The sequence below is a fragment of the Primulina eburnea genome, chromosome 18, assembly GCF_022965805.1.
Source record: "Primulina eburnea isolate SZY01 chromosome 18, ASM2296580v1, whole genome shotgun sequence".
Lineage (NCBI taxonomy): Eukaryota > Viridiplantae > Streptophyta > Magnoliopsida > Lamiales > Gesneriaceae > Primulina > Primulina eburnea.
The window spans coordinates 16361600-16378716 of NC_133118.1; the positions used below are offsets into that span (position 1 = coordinate 16361600).

Genomic DNA, 17117 nt, shown 5'->3' on the forward strand with positions numbered 1-17117 from the left:
GCTCGTCCACTCTGGGCTGGCTGTACACTCCTCTGGGGACAGACTTTAGCAAAATGCCCCGGTTGCCTACAAATGTTGCATCGGCCTGTAACTCCCTGGCACTGTTCAGTCGCGTGCTTTCCTCCACAGGAACTGCAATATCCACTTGCCACCTCTAGACTCTGGCCAAAACCTCTCTGTCTTGACCCGCTGGAGCTCGAAGAACTGCTCCCTGCTCTCTTAAACTGCTTGCCCTTCACTTTCAACTGATCTTTGCGTCCACTACTACTACCACCGCTTTCGAATCGAGGAGGAGGAACTTGGGATGGAGGTAGTGGCGGTCTCGGACTCGGTGCAACATACGGAGCACTCCGTTGCCTAAGCAATCCTGCTTCAGCTCCTTTGGCACGATTCAATGCATCCGAGAAATTATCGGGTCTCCCAGTATTGACCAACGTAAAGATATCTGGATTCAGGCCATTTATAAACTGATCTGCCATGGCCTCATCATTCCCTGAAACATGGGGTGCAAAACGAAGCAAGGAGGAAAATTTAGCAACGTACTCTTCAATGTTCAATTGCCCTTGCCTCAGGTTTGCGAATTCAGCGCCTTTATCTTTACGGTAGGATACAGGAAAGAATCGCTGATAAAACTCGGTCTTGAATACCTTCCAAGTAATCTCGGTACCCCGCTGCTCTAAAGCTCTCCTAATGTTCAACCACCGATTCTTTGCTATATCTTGCAATTGATGGCCAATTAGCTTTATCCTCTTCTCGTCACTGTACTCCAAAGAGTCGAATAGCATCTCAATATCTTCAAGCCAACTTTCGCACTCGATGGCATTCTCGGTACCTTTTAATGTGGGAGGTCGAAATGATTGGAATCGCTCCAGCAACGTCTCCATAGGGGTCGCCGTAACATCCATAGGATCTCCGGATGTGCTCCCCTGTTCTGGCGCTGCTGGTCGTAGAGGAACTGCTGCTCTTCTAGGAGGCATATCTAATAAACCAACGGATTAGTATACAAAATATACAACTGTTTCAGCCCTCCTCTGGTCATTTACCTCTGATCCAGAATCAGTTCTGATTCAGTCAATCACATGCTGAAAGAAATCAAACACAAACAACATGTAATAGGAAAGCAATAATCATGCTAGCACATCATAAGCAAGGAAGAAGACTCGATCTACCCCGCTCATTCTATCCTATCTTAGTCTAAAGGAACTCTCGGCTCTGATACCACCTGTTGTGGGGACCCGGGCTCTAATTCTTTCTTTTGGGATTAAATGGATCGTTAACATAAAACATGGGTCAAATTTTCGCTTTTTAACATTCAATCAAATGTTACTAATTAGGCATAAAACATGTCCCTATTTTATTACATCAGCATAATATACAAACATAGGATACAACATTTCTTGTTTAGATCCATCCTCTATCAACTAGTAGTGAAATACAGTACAAGATAAAAGTAATTCTACTAGTCCATCTGCTAGGCCCGTGATCACCACGCTATGTCCATCGCTCATCTCTGTCGTGACCCAGATCCTGCCCCACCTGTTGTTATGCACACATACAGACATAACAACAGCCGGAAAACCGGTGAGAACAAATCCCAGTATAAACATGTAACATGCATATAAACAATCTCAACATGAAACATGCTGATATGAATGTCATTCATATAAAATCATGCAATGTGAATCTAATCATGTCTAGACTCGACTCGACTAGAACTCTAGGGATCCCGTTGTGAATAAGACGTCACTGGCTGTCACCTACCCTACCAATCGAGGTGCTGTACGTCTTATTCCTAGACTTCGGCCTGATCTGTATCCACATCTACAATAGGGGCGGTGATCTTCCCCTAAGCTGAGATATCGCCGAACATCTAGTAGTCTGCCTGATCTCCAGACTGCCCTATCTTAATGCATGAATACAAAATCTGTAAACAAGCATAATGCAATGCTACACGATCTGTAAACAAAGCATAGCAAGATCTGAATACAAGTTCTATAAACAAATCTATAACAATTATAATCATATCAAGGTATGAACACTAAAACAAGTATGTGATTTTGGTTGGGAAACTCAAATGTGATCTCATTTGAGTCGTGATTCCCCAAACAAAACATGTACTATACCTTTCGTCGTAGAATCGCTGTCACGGTCGCCAATACGAATCTGAAATGGAAATGTGGATACGCACTCTATCAATTTCTAATCTAAATCAACACCCATCCAAGTAAATACTTGATCTCAGTATCATTTCAACTGTACAATCGCCATATTAAACAATCTATATCAATTCCCCCAATTCATTACTGATAATGGTATAAATCTGGTACCGACACCCAGTCAATTCAATTCTAAATTTCATAACAATTCTATACGGTGTCCGTTCTTAAATCCGTTTACAATTATACGATGTCTAATATGTCAGAAACAACATATATGAATCATATCTGATTCCTGCAACATCATAATTTTAAGACATGCCAAAACATAGTAAAACTTACGTCCACGCGTAGCCTGTAACGATAGAAACACGGTACCGAAGTCGGATTTCAAATCTAACGGACGGATTGCAAACTACCGGCGCAAGAATTTCTAAAAGCTTCACGGTGCTTTTCCTTTCTGAATTCTGATCAAATCTGAGGCAATAACGTTTATATATTATTTCACTTGCATGCCATGAAACGTGGCTTGTTCTTACCAAACTTCGCTGGCGCTCGGGCGGTCGAAACTTACCGCCCGGGCGCGAGCTCGGCGCTCGGGCGGTAAAGATCTACCGCCCGGGCGCGGAAGGTTCTGCCCGCCATGCGAGACTCTGGCGCTCGGGCGGTCATAAATTACCGCCCGGGCGCCACACCTTCTGCCCGAACGTACTCCCCTTGAGCATTGGCGCTCGAGCGGTCACTTTCTACCGCTCGGGCGCCACTAGTTCTGTCCGAAATTGGTGAAATTTATATTCTTTATCCAATCTGGTCTCGTAGTGGCCCGTTTACAATTATATCTATTTAATTCACTAATCTCATAGCAAATTACGATAATCAAATCCTCGGGCATTACAGATTTAAGAGTTTGAAACTTTTAAAATTAGCATTTAATGTTTGTTATTTTAAATTAGGGGACATTGCTTTGTAGTGAGAAATTAACATTTTAATTAGCATTTTTTTAGCATTTTGATTAGCATTTTAATTAGCATTATTAATTCTTAATTAAAAAAATCAATTCCCTAATTTATCCAATTAACTCACGCACACACCACTAACACACACATTTACACGCTTTTTTTCACACAACACACACATACACATTTCATTCCATATTTTGAGAGCAAAACCTAGGGTTATACTAGCAAGAGCAGCCGCCCCTTTTCTTCAGTTTTTCCAGCAAGTTTTGTTACTTTTCTTCAAGGAAAATGAGCCACTAATCGATCCAGATCAAGCCTCGCTCCGTCTCCGCTTTGGTATCGCCGTATCGATATTTTTAAATATCAAAAGACACGTATAATCTCTCTTTTCTGCGTCGATCATGTCATAGTATGTGTTGCGTTGTTTTTATGCGTAAAATACATGTGTGATGTGTAGTAGTTTGGGCAGGAAATTTATCGATGCGTTTTGCAATAGTTTTTAGATCTAAAATCCCGTTTTTCACTGTATTTTGGGTTACTGCGATCGACGGGTGATCGTTGCTGCGTGTAGGTATATTGTTATTGATGTGAGGATGGTTATTGACATTTCGTTTCGTGTCGTTAGGCATTTGGGAGATTGAGTAGTCGTTTATAACCATTTTGTTGTCAAAGATCGTGTTTACGAGTTTAGTGTGTGCTTGTAATTGCGGGGTTGTTTTGGAGACTTTTGGGAGGTTAGGTGGAGTTGATTCAATGCCATAGTATCCTAGGACGGGTCTCGAAGCGTTGTTCACTGTCGGTGTGATCGAATTTGGGGAGATTAAGTTTCTAAGTCGTAGAGCACAGTTGTTGCGACTTTGATTGTTGCACTCCCAAGAGCAGGTTGTCCACAAGTAGTATAATTCGATGAGTCCGAATATCGTATCCACGAGGAAGCTAAGGTAATTACAAGTCCACTACAATGTCTTTTTATTTATTTTTTCTTTTAGTTGTTTGAATCTTTAATTGGTAATATTTTTAATTGTTCAAATTTAAATTTAAGTAGTTGAGATTAAAGGATCCACTCTTGGTATTTTAATAAAGTTAACATTAACGAACAATATTGAAATCCACTTAATAAAGTGGTTCCAATATATTAAATAATCATATTTATATTATGTTATAAATTATTATCTTATAAGTATATAATATATACCAAAACTTATAAATGTGGTCAAGTATTTATTGTGCTATATATTTTTGTAAACACTAAATCAAGGTTCCCACTTTAAATGGTTGGTAAAACCAAACAAACATTTAAATGGTACCAATAAATTAATACTATAATATATTCATAAATAATAAATCAAGGAATCCAAGTTAAATGGTTGGTAAAACCAAACTAACATTTAAATGGTTCCAAGAATTTAATATTATAATATATTTATATATAATAACTCAAGGCATCCACTTTAAATGGTTGGTAATACCAAACTAACATTTAAATGGTTCCAAGAATTTAGTGTAACATATAGCAACAATAAATCAAAACTCCCACTTATAAGTAGGGTATAAAAATGCTTAAAGAAATAAATATAACATAAACAATAAATAATGATTAAATAATATAAAACATAGATTCTTACCTTATAATAACCTTATTATCATGCCAAGAGCTTCACCTTATCATCTCAACTTTAGGAAGTTAGCTATTCATTATTCAAAGTGTAAAACTTTGAATATGAAATTAACATGCTAATTATATTTAAATGAAGAAATAAAAGAAAAATATAGAGAGAAATATTATGAACTCAAAGATTTGTTCATAGAATGAGGGATATCCCAATACATTACAATGCACCCCTATTTATAGCCAAATTTGGGGAGACAACCACAAATAAAATATTATTTTTTACACATAAGTCTTCATTGGTGTTCCAAGAAACTAATATTATATTGCACATCACTTTTGACAAGCATCTTCTCCGAATTTTCTTCTTCACATAAAATAAAACATGTGGATAATTGAGTTGTCTAGTTGTGGTATTTTTTTCAGAATTTTTGACCAAGTAGTTTGAGAGATATGGTCAAAATACTAGAGCATGGTAAAACTGCCACTCCTTCGGTAACTTTAATTGTTGCTTAATTTGATCCCAATTGTGAGAGGATTTTTATCTCATGCTTGCCACCAATATTGTAGATATTAACATCAACTTTCTACAGGTCCAAGAATCATCTTAATCCCATTTGCAACTCCAAGATTATTCTTGTTTTATCGAACCTGTAAAAATAGTAAAAACTTATAATTACACAACAACTTATATTTTATACAATTTATTATAAAACATATAATATTTAAACATTTAATAAAACAAAAACTATATATTTATATTATAAAACATTTAATTAATATACAATTTTTTATCTTTATCACACTCCCCAACCAGCTTATTGCTAGTCCCTAGCAATTTAAGCGTTAATAGCAACACAAAACATATTGATTAATTTAAATAGAAATGTAATCAGAACTATCCAAGTGTTTAAATTAAATTTGAAAACTGTCAAAATTATATCAAGATCATCATAATTATAATTTATGAAATAATTTGAGATGATTAATTCAAAGCTTATTTCATGTAGTTAAATGTACACGGCCTTCAGAGTTTCCTAGTAAGAGTCTCAACTCCATATCCTCGCAGGTTAATAAATGTTCCAATTTATGGCAATGATTTCTCTCATGGAGTTGGAATACAGATAAATGCTCAGAAAAATGGTTTACAGAATGCAGACAGACAAACGAGCCAAACTAATCAAAAGATAGGAAATCCATTGTTTTAAAATCCAGTTGTTCTTATTATATATATTTTTTTCCTGATTTTTTTTTTTTTTTTTTTACATCATGGAATCAAACTAAGTTTATGCTTCTTGACCACATATTTATTTAATTTGTACAATGTATTTCTCTCTCTCTTTCTTTTTTTTTTTATTTGTATTTTTATGAGAGAAAAATGGGTCGTAGCATATAACTTAAATTACATAGATCTTCAACATCTTTCTTTCTTTCTTTTTTTTTTCGCTTTTTTTTTTTTTTCTTCAGGAAATATCAAATTTTTTTTTTTTTTTTTTTTTCAAAATAAGAACTCAAGATCTAAACAATTGATAGCCTCTCCAATGATCAATAAAGGCTCGCAAGCTGTTTTCTCAATCCTCTCTACTCACTCACAAAATATGTGTGAGTTCAAAAATCTTAGGTACTCTTATAAGGTATATCTTGGACCATATACTTTAATACCTAATTTTATCACAATGGTTAATCACTCAAAAAGATTTCATAAATCATATTTTTATATTGATCAGAATATTAAAAATGACCTTTTTTCAAATAAAAATTTAAACATTCTTAAATAGATTAATGCATGTTCTAATTTAAATCTTTCAAATATGTAATGTATGACATTTTTACAAAAATTACTAAGGTACAAACAATAAACATGGTTTTATTTTAAAATAATATTTAATTTTTTTTTTTTTTAAATTTGTTTTTTTTTTTTTTTTTTTTTAAATGTGTTCTGCCCCCAATCAGAATATGACATTGTCCCTAATGTCAAAATAGCTATTAATAAAGAGTACATAATGAAAGAGATATCACCTGGAATTTTATTGAAGATAACAAACTGAAACAAACGCAAACCAATCCACGACTTTTGAATCAATGATCCAACTTCCTTTTCTTACTGCTTGATTGCGACCAATTGATCTTTGTTATCATCGGATCAGGAATATGAACAAAAGCTTCCAAATCATCAATTAATTGGTCGGCAGTCGAGGCACAGATGAGAATCCGTCGTGAATTTTCTGAAATGAAATTCTGTTCCACAGCTTTATCAAGAAATGTCAACAAACTGTCATAATAATTATTGATATTCAACAAGCCCACAGGTTTATTATGGATATTAAGTTGTGCCCAAGAAACAGTGTGAAAAATTTCTTCTAATGTACCAAAACCACCTGGTAATGCGATAAAAGCATCAGAATTTTCAATCATTTGAGTGATTCTTTCATACATAGAAGAAACTTTTAATTCCTCTCCAATCGTAACACCTGTAATATTTCCTTCAGCTAAAGCTGTAGGAATAATACCCAAAACCTGACTACCTCCAAGATGAGCAGATGTTGAAACAGATCCCATTAACCCAATATTACCTCCCCCATATACCAAGTGAATTTTTCTCTCAGCCAATATCTTTCCAAGTTTATTCGCTGCTTCTACAAACACTTCATTTTTTCCAGAACTCGACCCACAAAATGCACAAATATTTTTCAATGTTTGTGCAGAGGATCCAGCCATGTTTTTACTTTCTTTTTTTTAGGTCTGCGAAAATAGAGAGAAAGATGAGAGATTTTATAGGGGTAATATGTTATCATGACAAAACTATGGGTCACAGCTGTAAACAAAATAAATAGTAAAAATAATAATGACACACATGCATATAAACAGTAGTGTGATTGTGGCTCACAATTTTCCTCTGGTTTTACGTCCAGAAACGGCTTCAACGCCTTCTATGAGTCGAGGATATGCTTCCCATCCAATTTTCTTATAAATTGGCAAACAGGGTCTTTTTTAGTCAGATTCCCAAGACTATGACGCTCATCTTGGAATTGTTTCCATAAACGGAGAAGTTCAATATGCACATGTCCACTAGAATGCGTCTCAAGAGTCAATAAGATGTTATCTAAAGACTCCTTACTCAGCCCATTCTTAATGAAATCAATTTTATCTTCTCTGTTATTGGAAACACATCCCAAAGATCTGCATCGTTTGTCACAAGTCCATCTTGCACTCTTATGACAAACCCCTAAACTTTTGGCCCTTCGTTTTTTCGCATAAGTGCTTTTTCCTAATCCAGGAAAATACCGAATGAGCAATGATTGTGGAACTTCTCCTCCTAATCGGACCTTAGCTTCAATTACAAGACGAATATCTTCTGGAATTCCTTTTTGCATTAGCAATCTCAATCTTTCACACCTTCCTGCATAAATTTTTCTTAGAACATTTTCAGAAACAGAGGGAAAATATTTACAAATTTTTGAGCGAATTTCATCCATTTTGAAAAGAAAAGAAATGATTATTTTTTTTTTATTTTGTATCAGCAATTGTGGGAAACTGATTTAACCGACTATGAGAGTCACGGAGTACCGTTATCCGCCATTTAACCGGGAAAATAAAAAGATTAAGAAAACCTGAAATAAAAACAAACAAAATTAAATGCAACATAAACAAAAATCAAGGATCAGAAAGGGAAATAAACTCTTCTTGAAAGATTTCATTTTCTAAAAATGGTTTAAGCCTTTGTCCATTTACTTTAAAAATATCACCATTTTTAGGATTTTCAATATCCACAGCTCCATAAGGATACACATGTTTTACAACATATGGGCCTGTCCATCTTGATCGTAATTTTCCTGGGAATATGTGAAGTCGAGAATTATAAAGCAAAACTTTTTTACCAATCTCAAAAGATTTTCTAAGAATTGTTTTATCATGAAATGATTTGATTTTTGCTTTATAAATCCTTGAATTCTCATACGCATCATTTCTGAGTTCATCAAGTTCATTAAGTTGCAATTTACGCAATTTGTTGGCATCATCCATGCTTGAATTTAAAGTTTTGATCGCCCAATAAGCTTTATGTTCCAATTCCACAGGCAAATGACAATGTTTTCCATAAACCAACCTATAGGGAGACATATTCAATGATGTTTTAAAAGCTGTTCGATATGCCCAAAGTGCATCATTAAGTCGCAGAGACCAATCTTTTCTATTTGAGTTAACAGTTTTTTCCAAAATTTGCTTTATCTCCCTATTAGCTAATTCAACTTGTCCATTTGTTTGAGGATGATAAGGAGTTGTTACTTTGTGAGTAATACCATATTTTTTCATTAATGAAGCAAATGGTTTATTAACAAAGTGAGTTCCCCCATCACTTATCATAGCTCGAGGAATTCCGAATCTACTAAAAATATTTTCTTTCAAAAATTTGATGACGATTTTATGATCATTTGTTCGACATGGAATTGCCTCTATCCATTTGGAAACATAATCAACTGCAACTAAAATATACAAGTATCCAAACGACGGTGGAAAAGGTCCCATAAAATCAATTCCCCAACAGTCAAAGATTTCAATTTCAATGATAGGATTCAAAGGCATCATGTTTCTTTTTGAAATCGCACCCAATTTTTGACAATTTTCACAGATCTTGCAGATTTCATGGGTGTCTTTAAACAAAGTGGGCCAATAAAATCCACACTGCAAGATTTTTGCAGCCGTTTTCTTAGAAGAAAAATGTCCTCCGCATGCTTCTGAATGACAAAATTTAATGACACTACTTACCTCATTGTCGGGTATGCAACGTCGAAAAATTTGATCCGGACAATACTTGAACAGATACGGATCATCCCAATAAAAGTTTTTTACCTCATTCAAAAATTTTCTTTTATCTTGAGAACTCCATTGCGGTGGCATTTTTCCTGTCACAAGAAAATTTACTATGTTAGCAAACCAAGGTGTAGTAGTAACTGAAAATAGATGTTCATCAGGAAAATTATCGTTAATTGGTGTCATTTCACAAGATGATCCTGTTACTAGTCTCGATAAATGATCGGCTACGACATTCTCGGTTCCTTTTTTATCTTTGATCACAATGTCAAATTCTTGGAGCAACAAAATCCATCGTATCAGTCGTGGTTTGGCATCCTGTTTCGTCAACAAATATCTAATAGCAGAATGATCAGTAAACACAATAGTCGTTGATCCAATCAAATAAGAACGAAATTTATCTAATGCAAATATTACAGCAAGTAGTTCTTTTTCAGTTGTGGAGTAATTCATTTGAGCATTGTTTAAAGTTCTACTTGCATAATATATCACATAAGGCTTACCTTTTCTTCTTTGGCCCAGTACTGCACCGACTACATAATCACTCGCGTCGCACATGATTTCAAATGGTAAAGACCAATCAGGAGGTTGCATGATAGGAGCTGATGTTAAATGTCGAATGATTTTATCAAAAGCATCTTGACATTCTTGAGTCCACTCAAATGCAGTGTCTTTTGTTAAGAGGTTACAAATGGGTTTAGAGATTAAACTAAAGTCCTTTATAAACCTCCTATAAAATCCAGCATGTCCCAAAAATGAGCGAATTTCTTTAATGGTTTTTGGAGGGGGTAAATTGGCAATGACATCAACTTTTGCTTTATCAACTTCAATTCCATGAGATGACACGACATGTCCCAAAACAATTCCAGAAGTAATCATGTAATGACATTTTTCCCAATTTAAAATAAGACCTTTTTCCTCGCATCTTTTTAAAACTTTTTCCAAATTTTCAAGACAATTATCAAATGTATTCCCAAAGACAGTTAAATCATCCATGAAAATTTCCAAACAATTTTCAACCATGTCGCAAAAAATGCTTAGCATACATCTTTGAAATGTTGCTGGGGCATTGCATAATCCAAATGGCATCCTTCTAAATGCAAATGTTCCAAAAGGACATGTGAATGTAGTTTTATCTTGATCTTCGAGTGCAATGGGAATTTGATAATAGCCTGAATATCCGTCAAGAAAACAGTAGTAGGGATGACCAGCTACTCTTTCTAAAATTTGATCCAAAAATGGTAATGGAAAATGATCTTTTCTAGTGGCATCATTTAATTTTCTATAGTCAATACACATCCGCCAACTAGATGGGACTCGACTTGTGAACAATTCACCTTTTTCATTTTTTATCACTGTGATGCCAGATTTTTTTGGTACTACTTGTGTTGGACTTACCCACTTACTATCAGAAATAGGGTAGATAATCCCAACATCAAGTAGTTTGAGAACTTCAGTTTTCACAACATCTTTCATGTGTGGATTTAATCTCCTTTGTGGTTGTTGAGATGTTTTTGCATTTTCTTCTAAGTGAATTTTGTGTGTGCAAATTAGTGGATTAATGCCCTTAAGATCTTTTAGTGTCCAACCAATTGCATTTTTATGTCTTTTAAGCATTTCAACTAATTTACCTTCTTGATCACTTTCTAGTTTGGAAGAAATTACCACCGGATATGTTTCATCTTCTCCAAGAAATGCATACTTCAATTCTTCTGGCAAGGGTTTTAACTCCAATATGGGTGGTTCGTCTTTGTTCTCATATTTCGCCTCAAATTCTTTCTCTGATCCTGGTAACGAGTGATACCTGATAAAATCATCAAGATCAATTTCAATATTTTCTTTAACAGTTTCAATTGAACAAATATCTAATTGATCACGAGTACTCCCTTCTTGAATGTTTTCTTCCACAAGAGTTTCAATAAGATTTTCATCTTCACTTTCATCTCCTTTGTCATGTAGTTGCTTACAAAGATTAAAAACATTGAGCTCCAAGGTCATGTTACCAAATGACAACTTCATTATTCCATTCCTGCAATTTATAAGAGCATTAGAAGTTGCTAAAAATGGACGACCCAGAATTACAGGAATTGCATTACAAGCTTCAATAGGTTGTGTATCTAAAACTATGAAATCGACAGGATATACAAAGTTATCAACTTAGACCAACACGTCTTCTACCATACCTCTTGGCACTTTAACAGATCTATCAGCAAGTAAAAGTGTTACCGAAGTAGGTTTTAACTCGCCTAGATTGAGTTCTTGATAAACTGAATATGGAAGTAAATTCACACTAGCTCCAAGATCAAGCAAGGCTTTTTTAATCTTTCGTTCTCCAATAATACAAGAAATAGTAGGACAACCAGGGTCTTTGTATTTCAAAGCATTATTATTTTGAATGATTGCACTTACTTGTTCGGCTAAAAATGCTTTCTTTTGCACATTCAATTTTCTTTTCACAGTGCACAAGTCTTTCAAAAATTTGGCATATGATGGTACCTGTTTTATTGCATCTAATAAAGAAATATTAACTTTTACTTGTTTAAAAATATCATATATATCAGAATTCAAATTTGATTTTTTTGTATTTTTCAATGCATGCGGGAATGGTGGTGACACTGTCTGTTGAACCTCTTCTTCGCAAGTTATGGGTTCCACTTCCTTACCCTTTGGAGTTGATTTATCATCATCTTCACAAGGTTCAAGAATGGATTTTTCCACAACCTTGCCACTTCGAAGGGTAATAACAGATTTTACCTGATCCATCGGTTGAGTTCCAGAAGTTCCAGTTTGTGAATGATGATCCTTGGGATTAGGCAGAGGTTGTGAAGGAAATTTACCTTTTTCATGAACATTAAGTGCAGATGCAAATTTGGCAAGAGTATCTTTCAAATCTGTCATTGTTTGAGCAGTTTGAGTATTGATAGACTCTTGCTTTGCAATGAAAGAATTCAATGTATCTTCCAAATTTCTTTTAGGTGGAGGAACATAAGGTGCATAATTTTGAAAATTTTGTTGATTTTGGAAATGTGGTTGTGAAAATTGTGCAGCATTATCATTCCTCCAACTAAAATTTGGATGATTTCGCCAACCTGGATTGTAACTTTGAGAAAATGGTTCAAAATTTGGCCTTTTGAAATTGTTCAAAACATTGGCTTGTTCATGGAGACATTCTTTAAAAGAGGGCAAAGTGGGACAATCTTTTGTAAAATGATCACTTGTATCACAGATGTGACACACAATTTCTTGAACAGATTTTAATTGACCATTCTTTTTCAATTCAAGTGCCTCAACTTTTCTTGCCAAAGAGGTAAATCTAGCTTGAAGATCATGTTCATCTTTGAGAGTGTACATACCTCCACCAGATGTAGGAGATTGAATCTTGTTTGATGGTTCGATTGTACCTATAGTGTCCCAATTTTGAGCATTTTCAGCTAATGAATCGAGATACTCAATTGCCTCGTTTGGATCTTTATCTTCAAATGTTCCATTACACATAAATTCAACCATTTGCCTATCTTTAGGTGTTAAGCCTTCATAAAATTGAGAAACAACTCTCCAAATTTCAAAACCATGATGTGGACAAAGATTAAGCAATTCTTTGTATCTATCCCAACACTGATAAAAAGTTTCTCCTTGTTTTTGAGTGAAAGTGATGATTTGTCTTTTGAAAGAATTTGTTCTATGAGATGGAAAAAACTTTTTCAAAAATTGTTGTTGCAAATCATCCCAAGTTCGAATGGATCCCGATCTAAGATTTTGTAGCCAAGTTTTAGCTTTATCTTTTAAAGAAAAAGGAAAAAGCTTAAGTCGAATGGTGTTCATGCTACAATTTAGATCATTATATGTGTTGCACACTTCTTCAAATTCTCGTAAATGCATGTATGGATTTTCAGAATCTAAGCCATGAAAGTTGGGTAAAAGTTGGATAATACCAGGCTTAAAATTGAAATGAGATGCATCGGGGGGAAAAACTAGACATGAAGGTGCACTAGTACGTGTAGGATTCATGTGATCTCTAAGTGTTCTTCGTCTATCATGATCATGTTGAGATTGAATTTCATCTTCATTTTCTTGAATGGGTTCTTCCGCCATGTTTTGAAAAAATAAAGGGTTATTTCGAATGAGTCGACCACTAAGTGTACGTGACCAAATGCTCATGCAAATGCAAAAGAAAAGAAGAAAAACACACAAAAGCAATAAAAATTCAAAGAAAGAAAAATAAAATTAAATAGACTTGAAATTAAATTATACTTCCCAGGCAACGGCGCCAAAAACTTGTTGCGACTTTGATTGTTGCACTCCCAAGAGCAGGTTGTCCACAAGTAGTATAATTCGATGAGTCCGAATATCGTATCCACGAGGAAGCTAAGGTAATTACAAGTCCACTACAATGTTTTTTTATTCATTTTTTCTTTTAGTTGTTTGAATCTTTAATTGGTAATATTTTTAATTGTTCAAATTTAAATTTAAGTAGTTGAGATTAAAGGATCCACTCTTGGTATTTTAATAAAGTTAACATTAACGAACAATATTGAAATCCACTTAATAAAGTGGTTCCAATATATTAAATAATCATATTTATATTATGTTATAAATTATTATCTTATAAGTATATAATATATACCAAAACTTATAAATGTGGTCAAGTATTTATTGTGCTATATATTTTTGTAAACACTAAATCAAGGTTCCCACTTTAAATGGTTGGTAAAACCAAACAAACATTTAAATGGTACCAATAAATTAATACTATAATATATTCATAAATAATAAATCAAGGAATCCAAGTTAAATGGTTGGTAAAACCAAACTAACATTTAAATGGTTCCAAGAATTTAATATTATAATATATTTATATATAATAACTCAAGGCATCCACTTTAAATAGTTGGTAATACCAAACTAACATTTAAATGGTTCCAAGAATTTAGTGTAACATATAGCAACAATAAATCAAAACTCCCACTTATAAGTAGGGTATAAAAATGCTTAAAGAAATAAATATAACATAAACAATAAATAATGATTAAATAATATAAAACATAGATTCTTACCTTATAATAACCTTATTATCATGCCAAGAGCTTCACCTTATCATCTCAACTTTAGGAAGTTAGCTATTCATTATTCAAAGTGTAAAACTTTGAATATGAAATTAACATGCTAATTATATTTAAATGAAGAAATAAAAGAAAAATATAGAGAGAAATATTATGAACTCAAAGATTTGTTCATAGAATGAGGGATATCCCAATACATTACAATGCACCCCTATTTATAGCCAAATTTGGGGAGACAACCACAAATAAAATATTATTTTTTACACATAAGTCTTCATTGGTGTTCCAAGAAACTAATATTATATTGCACATCACTTTTGACAAGCATCTTCTCCGAATTTTCTTCTTCACATAAAATAAAACATGTGGATAATTGAGTTGTCTAGTTGTGGTATTTTTTTCAGAATTTTTGACCAAGTAGTTTGAGAGATATGGTCAAAATACTAGAGCATGGTAAAACTGCCACTCCTTCGGTAACTTTAATTGTTGCTTAATTTGATCCCAATTGTGAGAGGATTTTTATCTCATGCTTGCCACCAATATTGTAGATATTAACATCAACTTTCTACAGGTCCAAGAATCATCTTAATCCCATTTGCAACGCCAAGATTATTCTTGTTTTATCGAACCTGTAAAAATAGTAAAAACTTATAATTACACAACAACTTATATTTTATACAATTTATTATAAAACATATAATATTTAAACATTTAATAAAACAAAAACTATATATTTATATTATAAAACATTTAATTAATATACAATTTTTTATCTTTATCAACAGTGCACTCGGCGCCCGAGCGGTAATTTCTTACCGCCCGAGCGCCACTCCTTCGGTTCAGTGTAGGCGTCCAGTAGACCTTGCGCCCGAGCGATAATATATTACCGCCCGAGCGCAGACACTGGCGCCTGAGCGGTATAGTTCCACCGCCCGCGCGCCACCCCTTTTGTCTAAATATTTTGTTCCTTCGTCTTTTCAAATTCTAATAGTGAGTTCATGTCTTTTATGGTTGGGAAATTCTCACACGGCATCTTAGAGTTTGTTCCGCGGTTTGATGTCCTGGTTAATATGATTAAACGAGGTCAAGTCCCGAGTGATTTAGAACTTCATAAGCTATTTTATGCACTTCGGTGATGAGCTCGAGTACCTACGTCTAAGTTATGCAAGTTAAGTGTTGAAAGTCATGTTAGTGTGCAGCAACGGCCCCAATCGAAGTCCAACGAATCCCTCAACGCCAAGTAAGTATGTTGACGTGCAAGAAAATAATTTAAGTTTTTGAGGTATGCTAAATGTCTTGTGACCAAATTATGTTTAGGATTGGAAAGCGTTAAATTATAAACGGGGACCAATCCGCTCGTTAAATTATGAACGGGTGTAGATCGTGATTGAAAAGCGTTAAATTATGAACGTGGACCAATCAGCCCGTTAAATTATGAACGGGGATCTCATGTATGTGGCAGTGGATACGTCCATGTCAGCCCAGTACTGTGGTTTGTCTGATCAGGCGTTAATTATGTATGGGTCACTTTCTTTGAAACATGCCTCTACGCAAAATGAAGTCATGTATGTTTAAGTATGATCAAGTATGTAAGCATGTTTATGAAAGCTTTTAAGTTATGGCACGTCTATGTATGTATGCAAGTTCAAGCTCATTTCAAATCCAAGCTTCAAGTATGTATGTTCTATTTTAAAGTTGCATGGGATTTTATTATGTATTACTCGCTATTCTCAGTTTATGAGTCTTTAGACTCACTAGACTTGATCGATGCAGGTGAGGATGTCTATGAGGAGACAGGAGGTGGGACCAAGGAGCAGGCTTGGACTGAGCGGGAGGCTAGACCCGAGGACCGCCCATGTTATTTTAATGTTTTTATACAAGTTTAAAATACTCTGATTTTATGTTTGACGCGAGATGTTTTGAGCAAACTTTTTTTTTAACAAGATTTTTTTTTATTGGTGAATGGATGATGTAGTGACGACCGTATTGATTTTATTTTCGTATTCAAGAAAATTTTTAATTTTTCCGCAAATTTTAAGTAGTACAAGTACGGTTCGTTACATAGAGCCTAGGGCAGATCAGCCTAGCTAGGGCAGAACCGCCAAGTCTTTGGCAGAACCGCTAAGACCCTAGACTTGTGGTATATCGATGAGCTTAGAAGTAGATCGACTTCTATTGTAGATATTCGATATAGAATGCCAAAATCTAAATTAGATCGAGATCCCAAGATTAGAAATGAGTTGAGATGAGATAACGAGTCATTGATTTAAATACAGATTTGTATTGATTCATGTAGTCAGATTGGATACATGTTTTGATGTTTGTTTGTACTTTTATATAAGCTTTATATGATTGCATTGATACGTGTTTATATTGGGATTTTATTCTCACCGGAGTTATCCGACTGTTGTCGTGTTTGTATGTGTGCATGGCAACAGGTGGGACAAATTCAGTGTGGGGACCCAGACGCTAATCATCTTCTTAATCGTCATTGGGACTAATTTAATCAATTATAATAAACAGG

The 17117-nt window shown here is 34.4% G+C and overlaps 1 protein-coding gene across 1 annotated transcript; it reads right to left on the reverse strand.

Moving 5' to 3' along the window:
• Positions 1-7408: 7408 nt before the first annotated feature.
• Positions 7409-12909, reverse strand: LOC140819851 (uncharacterized). The gene is given in 3 exon segments (XM_073180090.1): positions 7409-8151; positions 8459-10368; positions 10843-12909. Coding segments are annotated over 3 exon segments (4449 nt in total). The 5' UTR covers positions 12885-12909; the 3' UTR covers positions 7409-7654.
• Positions 12910-17117: the final 4208 nt, after the last annotated feature.